This window comes from Zea mays, chromosome 3, assembly GCF_902167145.1.
Source record: "Zea mays cultivar B73 chromosome 3, Zm-B73-REFERENCE-NAM-5.0, whole genome shotgun sequence".
Taxonomy (NCBI): domain Eukaryota; kingdom Viridiplantae; phylum Streptophyta; class Magnoliopsida; order Poales; family Poaceae; genus Zea; species Zea mays.
This window is the reverse complement of record NC_050098.1, coordinates 55,861,939-55,882,595: the sequence shown is the minus strand read 5'-3', so window position 1 is coordinate 55,882,595 and position 20,657 is coordinate 55,861,939. Positions and strand designations below refer to the sequence as shown.

The window sequence follows — 20,657 nt, the reverse complement described above, 5'->3', positions numbered from 1 at the left end:
ACGATGAGATTTCGGGTAACTCTCAGTCCCATCGAATAAACCCAAACCTAAACTATAACAAATAGTAGCACTGAAAATAGGTTGTATGGAGGACTGGGCAGTAACGGTTTCGTTTGCCAGGTATGCGAGTGTCAGGCGTGGGTTCTCCGGACTCCTATACGGTTTACACACGCGTGCAGGTTTAATTGTACCGCATGTTTTTCGTGTAATAGAGATCTAGTCCTCTCAATCCTTTTCACGTGCCACGTACACACCGTCTTAAAATATAAAATATAAGGCGTAACTATTTTTTCGTGTCCTATAATATAAAACGTTGTTCTTTAAATACACACGTACATTGTAGTAATATAGAGAATTAAATATATTTCTTAGTCTTTGAGCAAATGAACAGAGAGAGAGTATAGTTTTGCAGCGGTTCATTGCACGCACACATGCTTAGAGACAGAGGAGGAGGAAACCCCGTGCTTCTTAAAAACATATCCACGCTCACATTCTGCTATCGTACAAACACCGTTTCTATACAGGCCAAGGCGACAAGCTTCGTCCAGCTCTGCATCAAAGAAGGAAGGAAGTTATGGACCGCACCTACTACAAGGGCGGCATCAAGGCGTACTGGAAGCGCCGGGGCTACTACCGCATCGACGCCGCCGCTGCGCAGCGCCGGCCGCCGCTCCCCACCGCGGAGCTCGGAGGTGGCGTGGGTGTCGCCCAGGCCCAGCCGCCGGCGCCGACGCTGGAGGGTGCCTCGGGGCGGCGCCGATGCCGCGGGTGGCGCGTGCGCCGCGGCCAGCTGCGGCGGCGGCTGCTCCGCGCGCTGTCGCCGCGCCGGTGGCTCATGCGGCTCCGCGACGCGTACGTGTCCGCCATGCTGCGGCTGGCGTCCTCCCCCGCCGTCGGGTACGGCGCCGGCCAGCCCTACTGCGGCACGGCGGCCTTCGCGCGGCCGGCGCAGCTCAAGGAGTACGAAGATAAGGTGCTGGTGGAGATCTACAGGTCCATACTCGCGGGCGGCGGGCCTGGCCCCATCGCCGTCACTACCGGCAGCAACGGCGCCGGTGCGCCTGCCGCCGCCACACTACGGCTACCGACGGCTGCTGCTTGAGCTTGAGCGGCAGATGAAGCATGTATTTATTCTTCTTGCTTTTACTCTTTATGTCGCGACGTTGTAACTTCGGTGCGCCTCACAAGCATTTCATTTCTTCTTCGTAAACTAGTTAAATGTCCATGCGTTACAACGGGAATATATAATACACGATAACCTATGTTCAAATGTGTATTATATTGTCATGTAAAAAGGTTTCGTAATCAATTTGTGATCCAAACTATACATAAATTTTGTTATTTTAATTTAGTTATTTCATCATTACATTGCAACCATCAATACCATGTAAATTTTGTCCGTACGTTGCGACGAAACACAAATTATTCAATAAAACATTAGTACACAACGATTACAGTTTGCCAGCTTCTGAATATCACAAGATTTATAAGGTCAAATTAAGTTATGCTCTTTTGTACTTTGTTAAAAAACAAGATTTATAAGGTCAAATTAAGTTATGCTCTTTTGTACTTTGTTAAAAAACAAGACGAATTACAAACCAAATTTTACGCACACCATCCGATCATGAAGTTGAACAAAATTAATTAATCTTAAACCTGGATCAAGCAATCTCCACATTTCTAAAGATGCTCTCTTTCAGCTATTGTACACGCAAGACTTCAAAACGTTTGCGGCCTTAAGTAGCTGCGAAGATCCTCCCACGTTGGCCTTAAACGTACAAGCGCACTGATATCCCTAATCTGCAGAAAGTAGAACAAAATTAGAATTCCCAAAAGTGTTTCCCCATCACCCATCAAGTATGAGCTGAAGTTTCTTGCCAGTGATACATACATGATTCATTCAAATAATGATAGAGCATAACAAAAAAAAAGTAATTACAGACCTCATATAGTCCACCTTTCACAGGAACCCCAACCAACTCTTCCTCAACCTTAATTACAGACCTCATATGTAGAAACATCGCTTTCAACCAATGATCCTCTCTCCACCAGTACGCAAGCAGCTCTTCCCCCCTGTACATGCAGTAACCAATAATATGAACTTCGAGAAAGCTAATAAAAATGGATAAACATATAGACAATTGAATGTTAATCCAAGGATTATTTATTTGTTCAACACTAATATGCACAACAATATAACCCATGTAATCATCAACATTGGAAATGGTCCAATAGAAGAACCTTCTATAAGAAAATAAAAAAATTTGACATGTTATTCATTTCAGCAATGTTCCTCTTAAAAGAAAATGGGAACAATTCTAGCACCCAGTAATCATTGGGTAAAACATACTTCCTCTGTCTCAAAATAGTAGTCATTTTAGCTCTTGTTTTTATGTCCATATTCAAATGGATGAAGATGAACCTAAATAAATATATATATAACACATACTTTAAGTATTGTATGAACCTAGTAATTAACTAAAACGAATTTTAATTTTGGACAGAGTATACAGGAAAACATAATGATCATAATTATGGCTCAAGGACCGAGTTACCACAACAGAAGAGACATTAAGTGCAAAAATCAGGTGAGTTATTCAGCAATGCATTTATGCATACATGACAGGATTAGACGACACAGGTCAGGGTGCTACATCAAACTCATGCTGCAATCTTACAGCCCAGACGATGAATCAATACAATGCTCTAAAACCAAGAAGCCCACAATTCAGCTGAAACCAAGAGGGAAGCTGCAATCCCTGTCCGTAAAAAGCATGGTGTTAACAACAAAAACATATGCGATTCTGTATCGGTAATAATTAAGAAAAGTGGATCCGATGCAAAATATCACTATAACGCAAAACGTCAAATGTGAGACACAAGTGACTGCAAAGCAACATCAACATGTAGAATAGAGATAATAAGTTTAGAATCTCGCGAATGCAAAGCCACATCAATATGTAGAATAGAGACAATTTAGAATCTGTTAACTTGGTATAAACCTAACAAAGGATCCATACTCACAGAAACTAAAGAAGATACACTTCAATCAAGTGGCTTCTGGATGAATGACTCAGGGTCATGACCAAGCAGTATGCTATCGTTAGAAAAAGAAGAAACAAAGCATTTATCTACAACAGAAGAGAAATTGTTAGATCACAGTGGTCAGCCTTCAGACCAACTCCGACCATTCAGCAAGTAACAATGCCTCATGTTCTTCTCTCCATTTCTCCAACTCCTGAAACACCATACGAATTGAGAAAATGAGGAAAGATGAGCTGGCAGTAACAATGTACAGACCCAAAAATATGCCTGTGCTATTTATAGGCTACACCCTGAACCTAGAAACTAAGTGGAGCGGTTTTGGCAATTCACTATCCAATGGACTTTGTTGGCTATGATCAACAAAATAATAATGGTCTGTGGCACCATTATCGTTCTTGCAGGTTGTGCATACTCTCTTTTAGAAACCAGATACAGTTCTCCTGTTAGCACATATTATACTTCATGCAATATGGCCCGGGATAATTATAACATAGCATTCTAAATTCAACACGCATAAACACTGCAGAACAGGGTGATCATTTTGTGTTAAAGAGGGGCACCATTTTTGTAAGCCAGATTTTTATATTTCTATTTTCTAATGAGCTACACCGCCTGAACTATACAGGGGAAGCAAAACAAGCAGGGCTGCAGGAAAAGAATAATCTTATGACACAGTAACTGAAAGAGGAATAATTGAACTACTGAAGAAGAAACTGAGCAACAGTGAGTAAATTTAGGCACAAGCCACAAAAAGGGTATCTTAAAGACCGAAAAGACAATAGCTCAAAACAAAGAAATATCCAATCAAAGGATTCCATGATGTCACATTTGAAGTATGAACCAAGTACTTACTTGCAGATCTTTGGCTGCTTGCTCCCGTGATATTGCTTTCTGCTGCCTAGAACGTTTTAGCACACCAATGCACAATATCCCCTATATATTCAAAGTTTTTTTAGTTAAATACATTTGTTAAGATGTAATAAGAGAAGGCAATGTTGACTATTTGTTTTCATTGCACATCGTAAGATCATACTGTCGTACAGATTTTTATTTTGTATTTGGTATCCATCAACCAAATAATAATTAGTAAGAACATAAAATGCTTCCAAGAAGAAACAAAGTAATTTATTCCACCCACCTTTCTCAAGATTAAAACAAAATCTGATACAGTGAGCATGCCTGTTATGGTTCCCTGGCGGTCATCCCAAAGAGGAACCAGAGCAAGACCCTATGAGACACAAAAGGTTCGAAGCTATTATTAAATTGATGCCACGTATGCAGTGCAGATGAAAGAAGTGCCTGCTTCTAGGAGCGATTTTGTTGTGTTTTTAAACTGCAAAACATAATAGGAAAACAAATTAAACTGCTACTTAAAAAGGCAAATAATTGCTAGCACAGCTTCAAAAATTCTTCAAAATGAAAGTAAAAACAGAGCAAAGTTGAAATGAGAGCAAACAAGCACCATAGAGGGAAAGTGAACTATTTGAAGCAACTCTAGCAAGCACAGTAACATACATACCTCATCATGCATTATTTTAAATGCTTGTTTAACAGGAAGCTGAGTGTCCAAAACTGTTAACTGAAATGTTCATATGAAATCCGATTATACACATAGTCTAAAGAGAAGTGCTGGCTTGCAAGAAATAAACCTAACCTTGCTAGAAAGGGGAACAACGTCATATATGGTATTGTGTAATAATATTCTAGAAACCACATGGCGGATAATTGCTATTTGCATGCTTGGGTTCTGAGATGATGGCTCCGGGGGCATCTTTGTTTATTTAAGGCCACAGTAAATAACAGACCATTAGTTATCAGGAATATGGAGAATAAGAAAATATAATGTTAAACTTCTGAGACATACTGTTTTCAAAATGGTACCCTTATCCATATTAGTTCCTCTGATAGAAGGCTCTGGCTGCACAACGGGTTGTACATTGTTTTCCACAAGCACTTCATTGCTGATCAGTCCATATCATCACGTACAAAGGGTTTTGTCTAGCTGATTACTTAAAAATAGTTACTTGGTTTTATGTATTAAAAAATCTAGCTGATTACTTAAAAATAGTTACAGGTAAATCTTTATTTGAGAAAACAAAGATACAAACTCACTGTTCTAATGTTCTCTATTACTTAAAAATAGTTACAGGTAAATCTTTATTTGAGAAAACAAAGATACAAACTCATTGTTCTAATGTTCTCTAGTTTTTGAAGCAAAAATAATAGGTTCTAAAACTGTTCTCTACCTAATTAAGTTGGGTGGTGTAAGAGCTAAATCTTTGAAGCAAAAAATAATAGGTTCCAAAGCTGAAACAACACTTGTCTGTTAACTAAAAATCAGCTATGCAAATTTCTTCTGTATGAATAGTACAAGAGCAATCCCCCGACGCAAGGCAAGTGCCTCGTTGATGCCAGCACAATGCTAGTGCAATGTTCACAGGAAGATCTTCAGATATCTACACTTCAGGAACATCAGGAGGACTCATGGAAGTGAAATACTTAATTTTTAAGAAATTTAGTCCATGTGAAGCGTGTATCAATATATGAATCACTTAATTTTTGATAAAGACAGATGCTCGGCAATCACCTACAGTTTGTTCAGACTCAAACACAAACTACAGAGTTTTCACATCAAAATTAAAATCATGGTACAAGAATATTTCTAACTGCAAAGTGATGCTCGAGGCACCGCTGGCAATCCTGGTTTGTGTTTGAGTCAAATATATTTTTAACAAAAACCTATGTACATCAAACTAAGGTATCTATCTATAACTTACTTTCTGATTGGATGCCCAGTTCTCAAGAGAAATTTTTGCTCTGTCCCTACTTGCTTCAGTCTCGGTAGGTTCAGTCACTGAATGAAAAGTGGAAATAATGGCATACCAAGAATAGTCTGAATTACTTGATTTGTAAAACATGATCTCCAAACAGGCAAATCACAAGCACAGCAGATAGTAGCAAAGTGGATATAATGGCATATCAAAAAGCTTCTATAGACCAAAACAACATTACCAAGTGACAAAAAACTTCTATAGACCAAAACAACAGTATTTTGTTGAGTGGAGGTAAATATGAGACTGTGATTGCAACTCAAACAAATTTAGAAATAATTTTGCTTGGTAACCAAACTATACAAAGACCAGGTTAACATATAGGCAAGTGATGGAGATAGGATTAAATCAACACAAGAGTTTCTACATGCCAACAATGTGATAGTGGCACAGACAATTGCATCCAAACACTACACTATGTAAAGACAATGTTTCTAGGAATGAAGTAGTAAAAAGTTCATTACCAGGGAAAATATGTACATAATCACTCCTGCACTCCAAACATCAACCTCTGGGCCATAGTTTCTCTTTAGCACCTCTGGAGCCAACGAAACACATATAAGCTCATGGTTATGCATTTACAATAGACATATCTGCGGTCTGAAATTTATATATAAATCATGCGCCAATGTCAGAGCATACATGATTTTGTGAAGGTATGTGGAACCATTTTGATCTCTGATCCCACTCATAGCAAATAGCGTCAATAAGGTATCAGATTTGGTTAGATCATCAAGTAGTTAACCAAGAATAAGGTCGAAAGCAACTAATAGCCGGATGGTAAGAGTGTGAGAAAGTAGCTAACCTTCTTGAGTTCTCCCTAGTCGTACTGCCCCATTGACTGAAACCTCCTTCCAGCCGACACCAGCCGCTTGCCAAACACTACACTATGTAAAGCAAACAGCAAGGGACGTGACCTTCAAACGATGGAGGACTAAATGTTGACAAGTGACATCAGCTGCTTATCTTGTCACGTTGCTGCTTCCAATTGAACTTGTCACCGAGAAAACAACACGAGATCTAAACAAAAAAAGACAATTAGTTCAAGGCGTCTAATGTTGATATGCATACATTTTCTTTTTGCAGATCTAATAACAGTATGAATAGATGTACTGTACATCGATTTACATTAAACAAGCCTTACAAGTACCACCAAGCACAACAATCAGGTAAGCAGCTGAGTTTACTGTCGGTCTCGACGATATCGACACAAGACAGCTTCTCAGGTGCATTTCACCGAACACCTTACAAGCACCACCAAGACAGGAGTAGTCAAAGAAGCACAACAATCAGGTAAGCACCTGACCGTCGGTCTCGGCGATCTGCAATGCCTCTCTAGACTCTTACAGGGAGCCTCAAGTAACATGTTGCCCCCGCAAAAACACGAAGGGAAGAAATTACCAAGAAACCAAGGCGCGTTAGAAGGTAGCAGAGAAGAGACACTGGCAGGGGCACACTTACAAATGATGCGGTCGACACTGGCAGCCAACGCGGATCGAGAGGACTTCCCTTCCATGGAGGCTGGGGTGTCTGATTCTCCTTCCATGGACAACACGGACGCAGATCGAGAGGGATTCGGATGGGATTGCGGACGTGGAGTCTGGTCGAGAGGACTCCCCTTCCATGGAGGTTGGGATCTAGGCGGATGGGATTCTGGAGAGCGTCTGGGATCTAGTGCTGCTGTGGTTCTGCCTCTTCATAGTAAGAGTTCACTTGGTATGTTGCTTGGCTGGTGGCTGCCGCAGGGCATGAGCTTGGCCTATAGGGCTTCCTCCTCTGTCATGAACCATGATCAGTTATTAGTTTCCCAGACGCTGAGCTGGTGGCTGGGGATGAACATAGTTAGTTACCTTGAGAAGATGCGTGTGCTGCAGTCTGAAATGTGCAGCCACGTCTTTCCCTAGATTGTTGGCGCAGATGGGGCAAACCTGAAGAAGATCATTTACAGAATCAATATTATAGGCTACAAATATAGTGTGATTAGAGACTGTATGCATCATCATGGATGGTTCTAAGTTTGCATAGTAGTAATGCTTACAGCATTCCTGGTGTCAAAGCAATGTTCCTCCTGAAGGTGGTTGCAGATGAAGGGCACCTCCACCTCGATGTAGCAAAAGGGGCAAGGGAAGTACTCCCACAGCTCACCTGCATCCTCTGAAATACACAAAAAAATCGGCTGAAACCAAATCCAGGAATCAAAAGGAGTACTCTCTCTCTCCTTTCTCCAGGAGAAGCATGAATGGGCCAACAAGAGATCAGCTAGAAGACGATCTCAAAGTAAACAGAAACTAAACCACATGTACCTGCAGCGCGAGGAAGGGTGGCATGTGGTGGAGGTGGTGGTTGGTGCCTGCCTCTGTCTGCAGGGAGGAAGCCGTAGTTGTAGCAAGCCTCTACCTCCATTAATTGCTTATCGCTGGCCTGGTGATTCTGGAGAGCGGATGGGATGGCGGCGATCCGGGCGGGAGAGAGCTGGGATTGCGGCGAGAGAGGAGAGTGGGGCGAGGACAGCCGGATCTGCGCGTCGAGGAGGAGATCTGCGCCACGACATGGGAGGGGATCGCGCAGACGGGTGGGGGAGCACAGCGAGGAGAGCCGAGGTCGGGAGCACAGTGAGCCTTCCATCAACGGAGCGCGAGCGTGGGCACCGGGCGCCGCCGTCGTCGGGGCTTGATGTCGCGCCGCCGCCAGGATGGGGCTTGGGGTCGGTGCGCGCCACCTCCATCCGCCACCTTCCATCCGGGGGAAGAGGAGTTGCGCCAGCCGTCGGGGTTGCGGGCGTAGGGGTGTGGCGGCGGCTTTGGCGCGGTGGATGGCGGCGGCTTTGGCGCGGTGGATGGCAGTCGCTGTGTTTTGGAGATCCGCGGGCGTTCGCGGGGATGGAAGGTGCGCGCCGCGGGGATGGAAGGTGCGCGCCACCTCCATCCGCCACCTTCCATCCGCGGGAAGAGGAGTTGCGCCAGCCGTCGGGGTTGCGGGCGCAGGGGTGTGGCGGCGGCTTTGGCGCGGTGGATGGCGGCCGCGGATGGAAAGGAATCGCGGCGTGCTCGCGCGCGGATGGAAACGAAACACGGGGGCTGAGGGTGGAGAAATCGTGGGGGTCAGGCGTTGCGGGCGCAGGGGTCATGCGGCGGATTTGGCGCGGCGGATGGCGGCCGCGGATGGAAAGAATCGCGGCGTGCTCGCGCGCGGAGGGAAACGAATCGCGGCGTGCTCGCGGCGGGCAGAACAGGGATGTGGACGCCTACACTAACAACATATAGAGTAGTAGAGATTAAGGTTCCTCTGACCATGGTGTGAAAATGTTTGATGAAGAGGGTCATTAGCATCTCTACTTGCTAGCAAGGCAAGATTTAGTATTGATTAGCCGTACACAAATACGACCTAAGTACTCAAAGACCTGAACTTGGCATAGCTTTGGATGACCCATGAAGTACTATCTGCCGGTATGGAGTCGCTTATCAGCCGCTAAAGAGTTATATCCTAATCTATATGGATTGAGGGTTTCAATTTCTAGTAAGTCAAAATTTCTCATAATTCGTATCAATTCCTCTAATCTATATAGATTGAAAATAACTGAACGAACAAGCTCTAAGACACCTTTGATTAAATTTTTTTTGCTTGAAATGGTCACGGCGGTGGAGAAAAGCTAGTTAACACGTTAAACTAGATTTTCCATAACGCAGTTTTATCCTAGCTTTTCCTAAAATCTGGAACCCCTCCCCCACCCTACCCCTCCGCCTCCACCCTCCAGTCCCTTCGAAGTCTCACCTCCGTCACTTCCAACTGATGGAAGCTCCATCTCCGGGCGCGCTCTGGAGGTCATGACGCAGCACCGCCCGTCGCTCCCTTAAGGTCCTGGACGTCACTGGTTCCAGGTACTCGAACCCTTTCAGATATACTAAACGATGGAGCTTCTAGTTACCATCCTTTGCTTATTCGGTTATTTTCAATACATACGGATTGAAGTGGATTGATATATATTAAAAGAGATTTTAACTTTCTAGGGATTAAAACCTCCTTAATCTATATGCACCCTTAATCCTCCTCAATCATATAGATTAAGAGAGATTAAGGAGGGTTTCAATTCTTAGCAAATTAAAATCTCTCTCAATTCATATCAATCCTCTCTAATCTATATGGATTGAAAATAACCGAACAAACTAAGTCCTGAGTCCTGGCCGACGCCCTTCAAGCTCCTAATCGCTCCCGTCCTGCACTTTGTAGGTCCTCGTTGCCGTCACCCAAACTACGTTTAATTTTCTGGATGACATAGCAAAAAAATTCTGAGATGACATAGATATGGTTGCTTTGCGTGATGCAATTGCTGATGCTATGTGGCATGAACCATTTATGTAATCATCAATATTAGTCTAATATTTTTTTTAAAAAAAACTATAGCTATATTGTGGATAAGACAAAAAACAATTAAAATGAGCTATTATCATCTTCAACTTCAAGGGTACAAATGTCAATTTACAGCCAATTCAGTCATGATTGCCAAACATCAGATTACTGAGACAACGGATTCTCCAAAAAGCAGATTTTCAGAAAAGCGATTCGATTTCAATCACGGTCCGTTTGGATCCCTTCATTTTATAGGAATTGGAATTCACTCAATAAAGTAACTTATTTAGTTTAGAATTTGACATTCCACCACTTTTCAAAGTTCAGATATAAGCCTATCTCAAATTTATGGGATGGAGGATGGGAAATGATTTTATGCATTAGTAGAATTTGTTTCTACTCTGTAACTTACATGACGCTCTTCGTCTTACTCATCTATAGTAAAAATATAGCACATAAATATCTCTGACATCTTGCTAATAATAATATACAAATATATTTTAAATAAAATTAAATTAGCTTAATTAATATATGCCAAAATTGCTATTATTAGAATGAAATTCAATTCCAATAATCCAAACGGGGCGTCATAAATTTTCATAGATTTCAATCATGCACCGGGGTTGGGGGCTACGTGAGGCTGGCCGCTATTTTTTTCTCCTTTGCGTTGTTTGTACTATAGATGACCAAACGAGCTTCCCGACATGGCAAATCATTAACACTATTAAGCACGACACTGTTAGGCACTATTAGTAATCGTGTCGTGCTGTGCCGACACTAATGCTTAGTCACCGGCTTAGACACTACACTATAATGCCTGATCATGACGTGTCGACACTATACGACACTAACACCTAATAGTGCTTGTGTCAGCCTAGCTATAGACACTATTTTATTTTAAGAGCTCAAAAAATATAGAAGTCTTTTAAGATTATACATACAATTTTAGAACTTGAACATGTAATAACATTATAAAGTGAAATTATTATGTTCAAAACCATAGCAAATCATAATTCACAATCACATGTACATATCGCAATAACATCTACAAACTACTAGTCGGTCTAAATCGTGCCTAATTATACTGTGCTCCTGCTAGCCCATCGTGTCGAGTGGAGGCCCAAACACGATACTAGATTCGTGTTATGTTGTGCCGAAGCACTACGGGCGGTACCGTGCTTCGTGTCGGTCCACTTAGTTCAGCACACTTGATCATCTACACTGTATACTAGCATGTGTCAAACAGTCGGTGGCGCGAGCGCTGGCACCCACGCCGCCCGGCCGCCTCCTCGAGACCTCGACACAGCCCCGTGCGCCAGCTGGGCAATCGTGCGGTGCACATGAATACCAAATATAATGCCGCCGTATATGAACTGAGACACGGGCAGAGCCAGAGTGTGGGTATATAAGTAATAAAAAATATCTGCGTGCCCTACGGTACATTTATACTATGTAAAAGCTGTGCAGCTAGAATCCAACTTATATTGTATTATTAGTACACTCCAAAGAAATCATGTGCACATGATTCTACTTATCGAAAAATAGTTTATACCTACACACTGACATGCATATCTCTACTACTAATTAAGCACACAGTGTAGGCGTCCACAGTAGCTCGGTGCACGGTTCTGCCACTATGAGGTATGCCCCCGCCTACCCCTGCCCCCCACGAGGCCGCGACACCCAATCCCCCACGCCGCGCATCGTCATCTGCTCCCCACCCATCCCGCCGCCGCGTCCGCCCCCTCCCCCACCGAAGGAGATACCGCGCGCTGCCTCCCTCCACGCCCTGTCCTCAGCGTCCTCGGCGTCCTCGGCGTTGCCCCTCGCCCTGTCCTCGACGTCGCCTAACGACCCCTCCGCCGTCGCATCGCGTGGAAGGGGGAGGAGTCGCCCGACTCGCGCCCTCGACCCCTCCGCCGTCGCATCGCGTGGAAGGGGAGGAGCCGTCCGACTCGCGCCCTCGACCCCTCCGTCGTCGCATCGCGTGGAAGGGGAGGAGGCATCCGACTCGCGCCCTCGACCCCTCCGTCGTCCGCTGTCGCATCGCATGGTAGGGGGAGGAGAAGGACATGGCTGGCATCGCCTACAGGCGTGCGGTGCTCCTGCACGGGCACCATTAGTGGCCGCAGTGGTGGTAGACCTCACCCTGCCCCCACTCCATCTCGTAGTGGAGCAATTCCATCGTCGGAGAAGGCAAAGATCCAGCCACCAAGTTCTCTACGCGTGATTCAAATGATGCGTCTAGGTATGGATCCGAGCCCCTCAACTACAATATGTACACAGAGCTATAGGTTGTGCAAGATCTTCCCTAATCCCCCACATGAGTGCATTGATTTGCCTCCTAGATCTACATGTATAGGTTCATATGACTACGATCTGTACCACTCATAGGACGGCAAGAATGAAGCAGTTGGCAACCTGGATAGACCTAACTCCTAAGCATGAAGCAGTTGACAACCTAGATAGATCTAATAGAATTGAGTCATGTTTTTTTGTTTTTAGGTTGCACAAATTGGATTTCTTTGTTCTTATGGTGTTTTGTCACGTTACAATTAGCCAAATGATGCAGTACTCGTGCAAGCGCTACTTCGTGCTCGAGGACACCACGCTCCGCTGGTTCAAGTTTGCGCCATCCTCCAAGCGTGAGGTACCTAATTGCCACCACTGAATAACTACAGGCCCCTCCAATCTTGTTTCATTGTTTTTCCCTGCTCCATAATTTGATTTTAGTTGTTTTTTCTGCTCCGTAATTTGATTTTGGATAGTGAAGATAAACCGATGCATAATCCAACACTTGATCCGTGGTCGACTTCTGCTGAGCGACTAATTTTTATTTGTAGTATCTGATGACGAAACCTCGAACACTCTTAGGACACATTGTTAGCACTGAGTGAGAAGTACATTCTTTTCAGATGATACTGCAATTACACTTCAATTCTGCCTTTTATTTACGTTGTTAGGTATTTTCTGTTCTTTAGCATTGTTTGCTCTAAGCCGTTTCTTTACAACATTGCACTAGCATTTAATCCGTATGTGAGCCAATGATGATTAGCTATACATCTGGAGTTACTTACGACGAAAATTGTCTGGCTTGCTGAGGATGAAGTATATGTATTGTACATATCTTTTGCTCATGTACTCATGATAGTTTAATCTTATTATGTAGGCACAAATGTAGTTCCAATGATGATTTCAAGACCTAGCGATAGGAAGTGCTGTTTGTCACTCTAAACAATAGCTGCTTCTTTCTGCTTCATGTGTCTATCTCTCGACCATAACCTTGATTTGGTCTAGGATGCAGGCCCATATGTAGTTGTTGGATTCAGTTGTGGTGTGATTTAAATTGTGTCTATGAGAATTGCTTGTTAACTTCCTTAGATGTATGAGGGCAATTTTGCTTTGCAATCTGTTACATCTTTACTTTGTGCTTCAATTTTTTTAAAAAATATTGTCAATGTATTATTGGAACAATTTGTAAGGATATGCAAGCATTGTGGCAAAATAGAATTATAGTAATTTTTTATACATTGTTATTTACAACAGTATTTTTATTCGTTTCAGTGTTATTGGGGGATCTTCATCATTATCGACCTTTTCTTGGTCACTTAACTCACTACAACGAGGCTCAAAGCGCTCTGGAGGCTGGTTACTTGCGCCCTCTTCTCATGGAGGGTGGTCTACCGACATCTACCAAGGTAGAAGAAGCTCCTTGAGGAAGCTCCATTGTTTTACACCCAGAGAGGCAGATGGATTTTGCCTCAAATTGTTTCTCTAGGGCAGCAACAACACATCATCAGATTTATTTTCATGTCTTTGTTGTATGATACCAATCTTGCATATATGTGCATAGTTAGTTAGTTACTACCATTTCAAGCATTCTAACAAAGTTCTATTGTCAGGAAGAATCGTAGGGTACTGAAGAAAATATAATATCCTAAACATTATCTTCTGTTATCCCAATCGACATTTTTGGTCCCAGACTTCTGGTTGTCTTTTCTACTTCAACAGATCTCCCTATACAGGTCCAAGGCTAGCTACAACTAGATTATTCTCACCAATGAAAGGTACTTGCCCCGACTGATTTTGTTTGTCTGTTGTTATTGCACAATTTTCTATGATTTGTCCCTATCTTGAGCTTATGTTTTGCGATTGCAGAATATCTTTTTTATGCCTAAGAAGTGAAGCTGCAACACGCTAGAGCTATCGTGCTCGTGGCAAGACAAAGCCTTCTTTTGTGATGATGGAATCCAACCCGTTCCCCTATTCTAAGGCATCCTTACGGAATTCTATTGCTATATGGCTAATGCAATGGTTTGCATCTTTTCCCCCATGCCAAACTTATTCATTTGACAACAGCAACCATCAGAATCAGAATGGTCTTTCTTATTTCCTAGAGAACTAGACTTATTTGATTCATTAGAATCACTTCCAATGATGGACATCTTGTTTTTAGATCTCCTTTTTCTGATTTGTCATTTGAGTTTCTGATTTGTCCATAATTTAGAGGAAATGGAGGTGGTTTATCTTTGCAGGTAACAGTTACCAAGACTACATTGTATGATGCCATGCTTTAGTGTGTCCAATAATTTCACTAGCCATCAGGTCCTCGGACTTTCCAGCACTATATCCATGCTTCAAGCCACCACTGGCAAAACCCATGATTGGAAAGATATTTTCCCCGATCTTATATACATGCAAACTACAACCATGGACAGGAAGGTATGCCAAGTTGACAACACAGCAGTTCAAGCAATCATGTTCTTTGAAATCAATTTAGGCACAAATCTCACAGCCTTTCTTGAAATATTAGTGGCAACCTACAGAAGTAATAATGGGAAGGTAACAATAAATATTTGGTATCTATCTTTCTGAATTAAGGATAGGACGATATTCCATATTCCTTGCTGATGATATCTAGGAGAAATAATTATATAGGTCAATCAAATGTGACCTTTTATGTGAAGATTATTGTGTGCTTGGTTTTACTGTTTACACAATGAGCCAAAGACATGCCATGTAGTTTCTTGAGCTATTGCGTCGAAGCTTACTGAGCTATTTTTTATTTAATTACTGAACTATTTTGACATTCACTACTTGCTGTCTAATCTGCTAAGAGTTTCTTTAAAGTAAGCTGACTTAATAAGGACATTTCAGCACAGGCGCGATGCGACACCAATAGCTAGCGGCACAGCATGGCGCGACACCATAAATCAGCAGGGCGGCGTGTCGAAAGCAGGCACGGGCATGGCTTCCTCTCCTCCCCTGTTTCTTCTCTTCTCAATCTCATGTGCTTTCTCTTCTCTCAATCACCCTGCCTCCTCTCCTAGATGCTGGTACAACCCTGCTTTAATCTCCTCTCCACCCCCTTCTTGTATGCGTTTTTTTGTGTCATTTCCTCTATACAAGGACTTGGAGAAGGAGCAAAGGAGGCAACCTAGCTTGAAGACAGCGTTGGTGTCCATGAAGGCGTCCTTTGCAAATGTGATGTCGTAAGACAGGATCAGAAGAACAGAAGCCAGTATCGGAGGGACATAAAAATTGCACTGCAGCAAGATGTATCTCTCTCTCTCTCTCTACATGGTGTTTAGTCGTAAGCCCGTTGCATTTCTGCTGAGGACGTCTAGCATTTTTGATTTTGTCTTACATGTGGCCAAGCTGAGGAAGAAGCTGTGGCACGAGGAGAATGTCCACCAAGTTCTAGAGCGGGCATTCACGAGGCCGCTCGGCGCTCTGCCTCGCCTCCCTCCTTTCCTGTTGTCTCAAGTTAGTGCCTTCCTTTGCTTTTCGATAAATTTCACAAGCACGAAGCAACCTAATCAATAATCGGTTGCCTGTCTGAAGGACTCCGCATTATGATTTCCGCCTCTTTTGAATTGTTCCCGGACATTGGAGCTTTTGGCCTCGTTGCAAGTGGCAAATCCCTTGTGCTTAAAGGTTGCAATGTAGTGGTTCGTTGCATCGCACGGGCACTCACCTATTACAATATATTTATAAAAAATTATCAGATCTCATCCACGCTAAGCTTCTCAGGTCAGTCACCAGGCTCAAGATCTTATTTCCAGCCTTGATATTGTTGCAAAGCAACCATATCAACATAATCTAGGTCGAGTTATTGAGGCACTACAAAATACTATTAATTTTGCACTTTTTAGAAAATCTATTCAACGTGGTGCAGTTCCTGGCGTGACATCTCCTATCAGACCACTAAGACCAACCTATACAAGGTGATCCAATCCCCCAAGCCCTATTCTTTGTCTTATTAGTCCATTTTTGTTTTGGTATCCTTGTTCTTGGGAGTGGCAACAGATTATCTGATGTGTTAGATTATACAGTTCCTATTCAGCGACGTTATTGCTCCTTTGACTTTGTTTAACTTTCAGAAATCAGAAATGGTACATGTGCTTATTCCTTTAGAGGATGTGACCTATGGTGTTATTTTCTACTCTCTTTTTTTAAGTGCTAAAGTAGTTGCCATCTGTTGAACATTATATATACAAGCTTACTAAATGTGATATATGTTTGTACCTTACTAAATTACTGAATGCATCTTTATTTATTTTTTAATTACTTGGAGCTATGAATCAACAAGAAATTTTTACCACTAAATTACTAAGGGCTTGCAGGGTCCATAAAAATACCATGTTAGCTGAGGAAGTAGCCAAGAAAATAATGGAGCTTGAACCTAGGAGCATTGGGTCTCATGTAGTATTGTCAAATATGTATTCAGCTTCTGGGAGATGGAATGAAGCAGCACACCTACGAGAATCCATGAGAAAAAGGGTATGGAGAAGGATCCAGCTTGTAGTTGGATTGAAGTGAAGAGCAAACTGCATGTCTTTGTAGCTCATGATAGGTCCCACCCTTGGTATGACAGGATTATTGATGCACTGAATGCTTTCTCAGAGCAGATGGCACGCGAAGGTCATGTACCCAATACAGAGGATGTTTTCCAGGATATTGAAGAAGAGCACAAGTCATATGTGTTATGTGTTCACAGTGAGAAACTTGCTATAGTGTTTGGTATTATAAGCACGCCTGCTGGAACAAAAATTCGTGTGATGAAGAATCTCCGAGTCTGTATTGATTGCCACACAGTAACTAAATTTATTTCAAAGTTAGCTGATAGGGAGATTGTGGTGCGTGATGCAAACCGTTTCCACCACTTTAAGGATGGAAATTGTTCCTACAGGGACTTTTGGAGACCGGGCAACCACTTGGGATTATCATATGTGTTGCGATATAAAGTGAATTGCTTATTTTTCTCTATCAACTTAAGCTTTTGGGTTGAATTGGTCGGATCATGCAACGAGTTCCAATCATTGCGAGAACATTAGAGCCATCTAAACACTATATGTTCTTACTCTTTGATTATATTAAGGTAAACTTACTCTTACTTTCAATAGCTGCTCTATCACTGTACAAAATTCAGCTCGTTGAGTGTGTTGAGATATTTTTTGTACATGAAATTGCAATTTCATCTGCTTTTGATGCCAGTTCTGCAATCCATCAAAGTACTAGCTACGGTATGCTCAATTTCTCAAATTATGTTTTCATTGTTGAATCATGGTCACCTTATCCCCACCTTGCATAAAGAATAAATAAAGGTATGGATTCTTGAAGTGTGCTTCAATAGTTAATCATCCAACCTCAATGTCCACCTTGACAGTGGTAAACACTGAATGATAGCACCAATACCCATACTATATTGAATGTAGCATCACCTTGCATTGTGTAGCTGTATTGAATATAGCACCAACACTCATACTTGTAATCATTTGACTGAGTGAGCACCCTGCAGCAATCTTTTTCTGAATCAAGATCTTTCATGGGCTGTTATCTCAGTTTCTTCTCATGTTTGACCATATGCTCATAACATTTGCTCCCTCCATTCACAAATATATTAGGCTGTTGACTTTTTTCTAAAACTTTGACAACTCGTCGTATTTGGTGAACTTGACAAATATCTATCTGAAGATACAGAAAAAAAGATCGCCATTCTCATTTGGTGGAAGGTGCTTCTCCAAAGGTATATATATTTTGTTGTATGAGCCCATAACTGTTTACTGGTATGACTATGAGCGCATAACTGTTTATTGCTATGAGCTGTACTGTTTACTTATATATATTTTGCTTCAACCTGTGTATGTTGGATAGTGACAGGATAGCTGGACTGTGTGCAACCGGTGCTGCCTGTGTGTCTGTGCATGTCCATGTCCCCCTTTGGCGTTGACGATCTCCCTGTCTCCCTGTCTGCAAGTGCAACACTGGAAGTCTACAATCGGTGCTGGCGTGCTGCACTGCTGCCTGTGTCGACTGTCTTTGTCTGTGTGTGCATGAGCCATATCCCTGTCTCTATTTGGCGTTGGCGTCTTGGGCTCTTGGATCTTGGCGAATTGGGATTGGCGATGTCCCTGTCTCCCTGTCAGTGTGTGCAACCGGTAATAGCAGTAGCACTACTGCAGAGAACCTGAATGTATTTTTCATGCTGCCAGCCTGCCAGTCTATGAACTATGATCAATGTGAATCAAAACTTTGTATTCAAATTTGTGAGTTAGAACTTTGTATAAGTGAGATTCTTCGTATGTTTTTCAAAAATGTTAATCAGAACTTTATATTCTTCCACTTTAAATAGGCAGTTAATGTGGATAAAATCAATTTGGCTAGCTCGGGAGTACCCATGCCCAGTCCTACCGGTGTAGAGTGCACTGTGTCGGGGCAGGCGCTCGAGCGTGGAGCCGGGCGTCGACTGCGTAGTGTTGGAGCCGGGGCGTCGCTGCAATGTTAACCTGTCAATCCGTGTTATATATATATTTTTATTGGTATTATATGATCCCGTTGCAACGCACGGGCACTCACCTAGTATATATATATAATCATATATAATATTATATATAATATTTATGTACAATCTAAGATCTCGCGCGCAGGTCGTGCGGCATACACCAGTATAATCTCTACTACTACTTATGTTAGTAGTGTAGGCGTCCACACTTTCCTCGGCGCACGGTTCTGCCTCTGCAGCCGCGACACCCGCGCGTGCCCTCACCTCCGCCGCCGCGATGCCCTCCGCCCTCGCGACGCTGCGGCCTCCCCCGCGATGCCCGCGCCTCCGTCCCCGCGATGCTCGCGCCTACCCCTGCGACACCGCGCGCGCACGCCTCCTCCCCGCGATGCCGGCCCCCGTCTCCTCCACCGCGTACAACCGGCTCCGCAATCCTCGGCCCCGCGCTCCCAGAGTGGGCGCAGGTGACACCATGGCTGTGCCCGCGACTCCCCTCCGCAATCCTCGGCCTCGCGCTTGCTCTCTCGAGCTCAGATGGGCTCCCGCCCTAGCCCCTGACACCATGCTGTGCCCAACCCTAAACCTAGCCACCACGCCGTCAACAACGCCACCTTCCTTCCTTGCCACCACACCTTCTTTAGATGGAAGGCGCGACTGGTGGCATCTTCCTGATCTCGGAGCATGTCTAATCTTCAGATGGAAGCCGGGACAATGCCCCGTCCCCCTCTCCCGAGCCTCTATGACTGACATTCCAGGGATGTCGCTCTGCGGTCCTCACCTCCTCGTCGTTGGCGGTCGCGCGACCTCCTGACCATCGTCTCTGCCCGCGAGATCCCCCCCGACTCGCCCACCTCTCCGTCCACAGCCGCCTCCATCACGCACCTCCTCCACGCCGATGAGAAGGCTCGCCCACCTCTCAGTCCACGACCGCCTACGACGCGCCTTCGGAATAAAGGTCTATACATCTGATGTTTTGTTGAATGATGAATTAAGGAATCATCTCACAGTTTACAGTTTATTTAGATTACCATTTTTATTAGATTTGTTAATAAGGTTAGAAGTAAATTTCTACTATCATGGATTGACTGGCCATTGAATGGAAATCTAAGTGTGAGATTAGTAATACTTGCGGATTGTTTGGCTGATTGACCTGGTTCGTTTGCGGTATGGTGGTTGGCGCAGATCTCTCGAAGCACCCGGTGGATGGGTTCTCTACTGGGCTGGTCGACGACAGCAATGTCTTCGAGTGGCAGGTCACCATCATCGGACCGCCTGACACCCTATAGTGAGTCAGATCCTCTCCATTTCAAGCGTGCTTCCATGCCTTGTCAAGATGAATTGCTTGTTTGTTGTGTCGGTGCAATGAGCAATGGACTACGATGGTGTTTGTGTGGAGAACTGGAGATCTCGTCTGTGTGTTACTGTGGACCGGAATCAGGGATTGAAAAATCTTACGATTTGTGCCGTATTGATTTCTGGTGGAGGCAGGTGCGGGGCGGAATTTTCTTGGCTTGTTGTAGTGGCTACCGTAGTACATCAACTTGGGCACTTGGCGACATGTCTGGTGCCCAGCTCCATCACATATCAATCTGAAATTAAACATGTGTCTGAGTTCTGAATGAAAAAATTCAGCTAACAGCTAACACTAC

General features: G+C 43.5%; 3 protein-coding genes, 1 non-coding gene and 1 pseudogene across 6 annotated transcripts; 3 read left to right on the top strand and 2 right to left on the bottom strand.

Annotated features, from left to right (window-relative positions):
* Window positions 1-342: 342 nt before the first annotated feature.
* On the top strand, window positions 343-1,360 carry LOC100274802 (uncharacterized). The gene has a single exon (XM_020550707.3). It carries the CDS (start codon window positions 575-577, stop codon window positions 1,100-1,102), a length of 528 nt encoding a protein of 175 aa, XP_020406296.1. The 5' UTR covers window positions 343-574; the 3' UTR covers window positions 1,103-1,360.
* Window positions 1,361-3,026: 1,666 nt separating this feature from the next.
* On the bottom strand, window positions 3,027-5,201 carry LOC103651948 (sucrose nonfermenting 4-like protein). 3 transcript variants are annotated; one of them, XM_020550706.2, is made up of 5 exons: window positions 4,910-5,201; window positions 4,700-4,816; window positions 4,565-4,624; window positions 4,184-4,273; window positions 3,027-3,978 (listed from the first exon to the last, which is right to left on the bottom strand). In XM_020550706.2, the coding sequence occupies exons 1-5, from the start codon at window positions 4,934-4,936 to the stop codon at window positions 3,868-3,870; spliced, it is 405 nt and encodes a 134-aa protein (XP_020406295.1). In that variant the 5' UTR covers window positions 4,937-5,201; the 3' UTR covers window positions 3,027-3,867. The 3 variants fall into 3 exon arrangements, with proteins under 3 accessions (XP_020406295.1, XP_020406293.1, XP_020406294.1); XM_020550704.2 differs by having other exon boundaries at window positions 4,927-5,039; XM_020550705.1 differs by having other exon boundaries at window positions 3,380-3,978; window positions 4,184-4,237; window positions 4,927-5,039.
* A 2,331-nt stretch (window positions 5,202-7,532) lies between these two features.
* LOC103650107 (protein DEHYDRATION-INDUCED 19 homolog 5) lies at window positions 7,533-8,298 on the bottom strand. The gene is made up of 4 exons (XM_008675764.2): window positions 8,180-8,298; window positions 7,915-8,030; window positions 7,727-7,804; window positions 7,533-7,652 (listed from the first exon to the last, which is right to left on the bottom strand). Exons 1-4 carry the CDS (start codon window positions 8,277-8,279, stop codon window positions 7,548-7,550), a joined length of 399 nt encoding a protein of 132 aa, XP_008673986.1. The 5' UTR covers window positions 8,280-8,298; the 3' UTR covers window positions 7,533-7,547.
* Window positions 8,299-13,403: 5,105 nt separating this feature from the next.
* LOC111591218 (small nucleolar RNA Z112) lies at window positions 13,404-13,585 on the top strand. The gene has a single exon (XR_004857458.1). It is a non-coding gene; the product is annotated as a small nucleolar RNA Z112 (small nucleolar RNA).
* Window positions 13,586-16,587: 3,002 nt separating this feature from the next.
* On the top strand, window positions 16,588-17,560 carry LOC103650106 (putative pentatricopeptide repeat-containing protein At3g23330; annotated as a pseudogene).
* The last annotated feature ends 3,097 nt before the right edge of the window (window positions 17,561-20,657 follow it).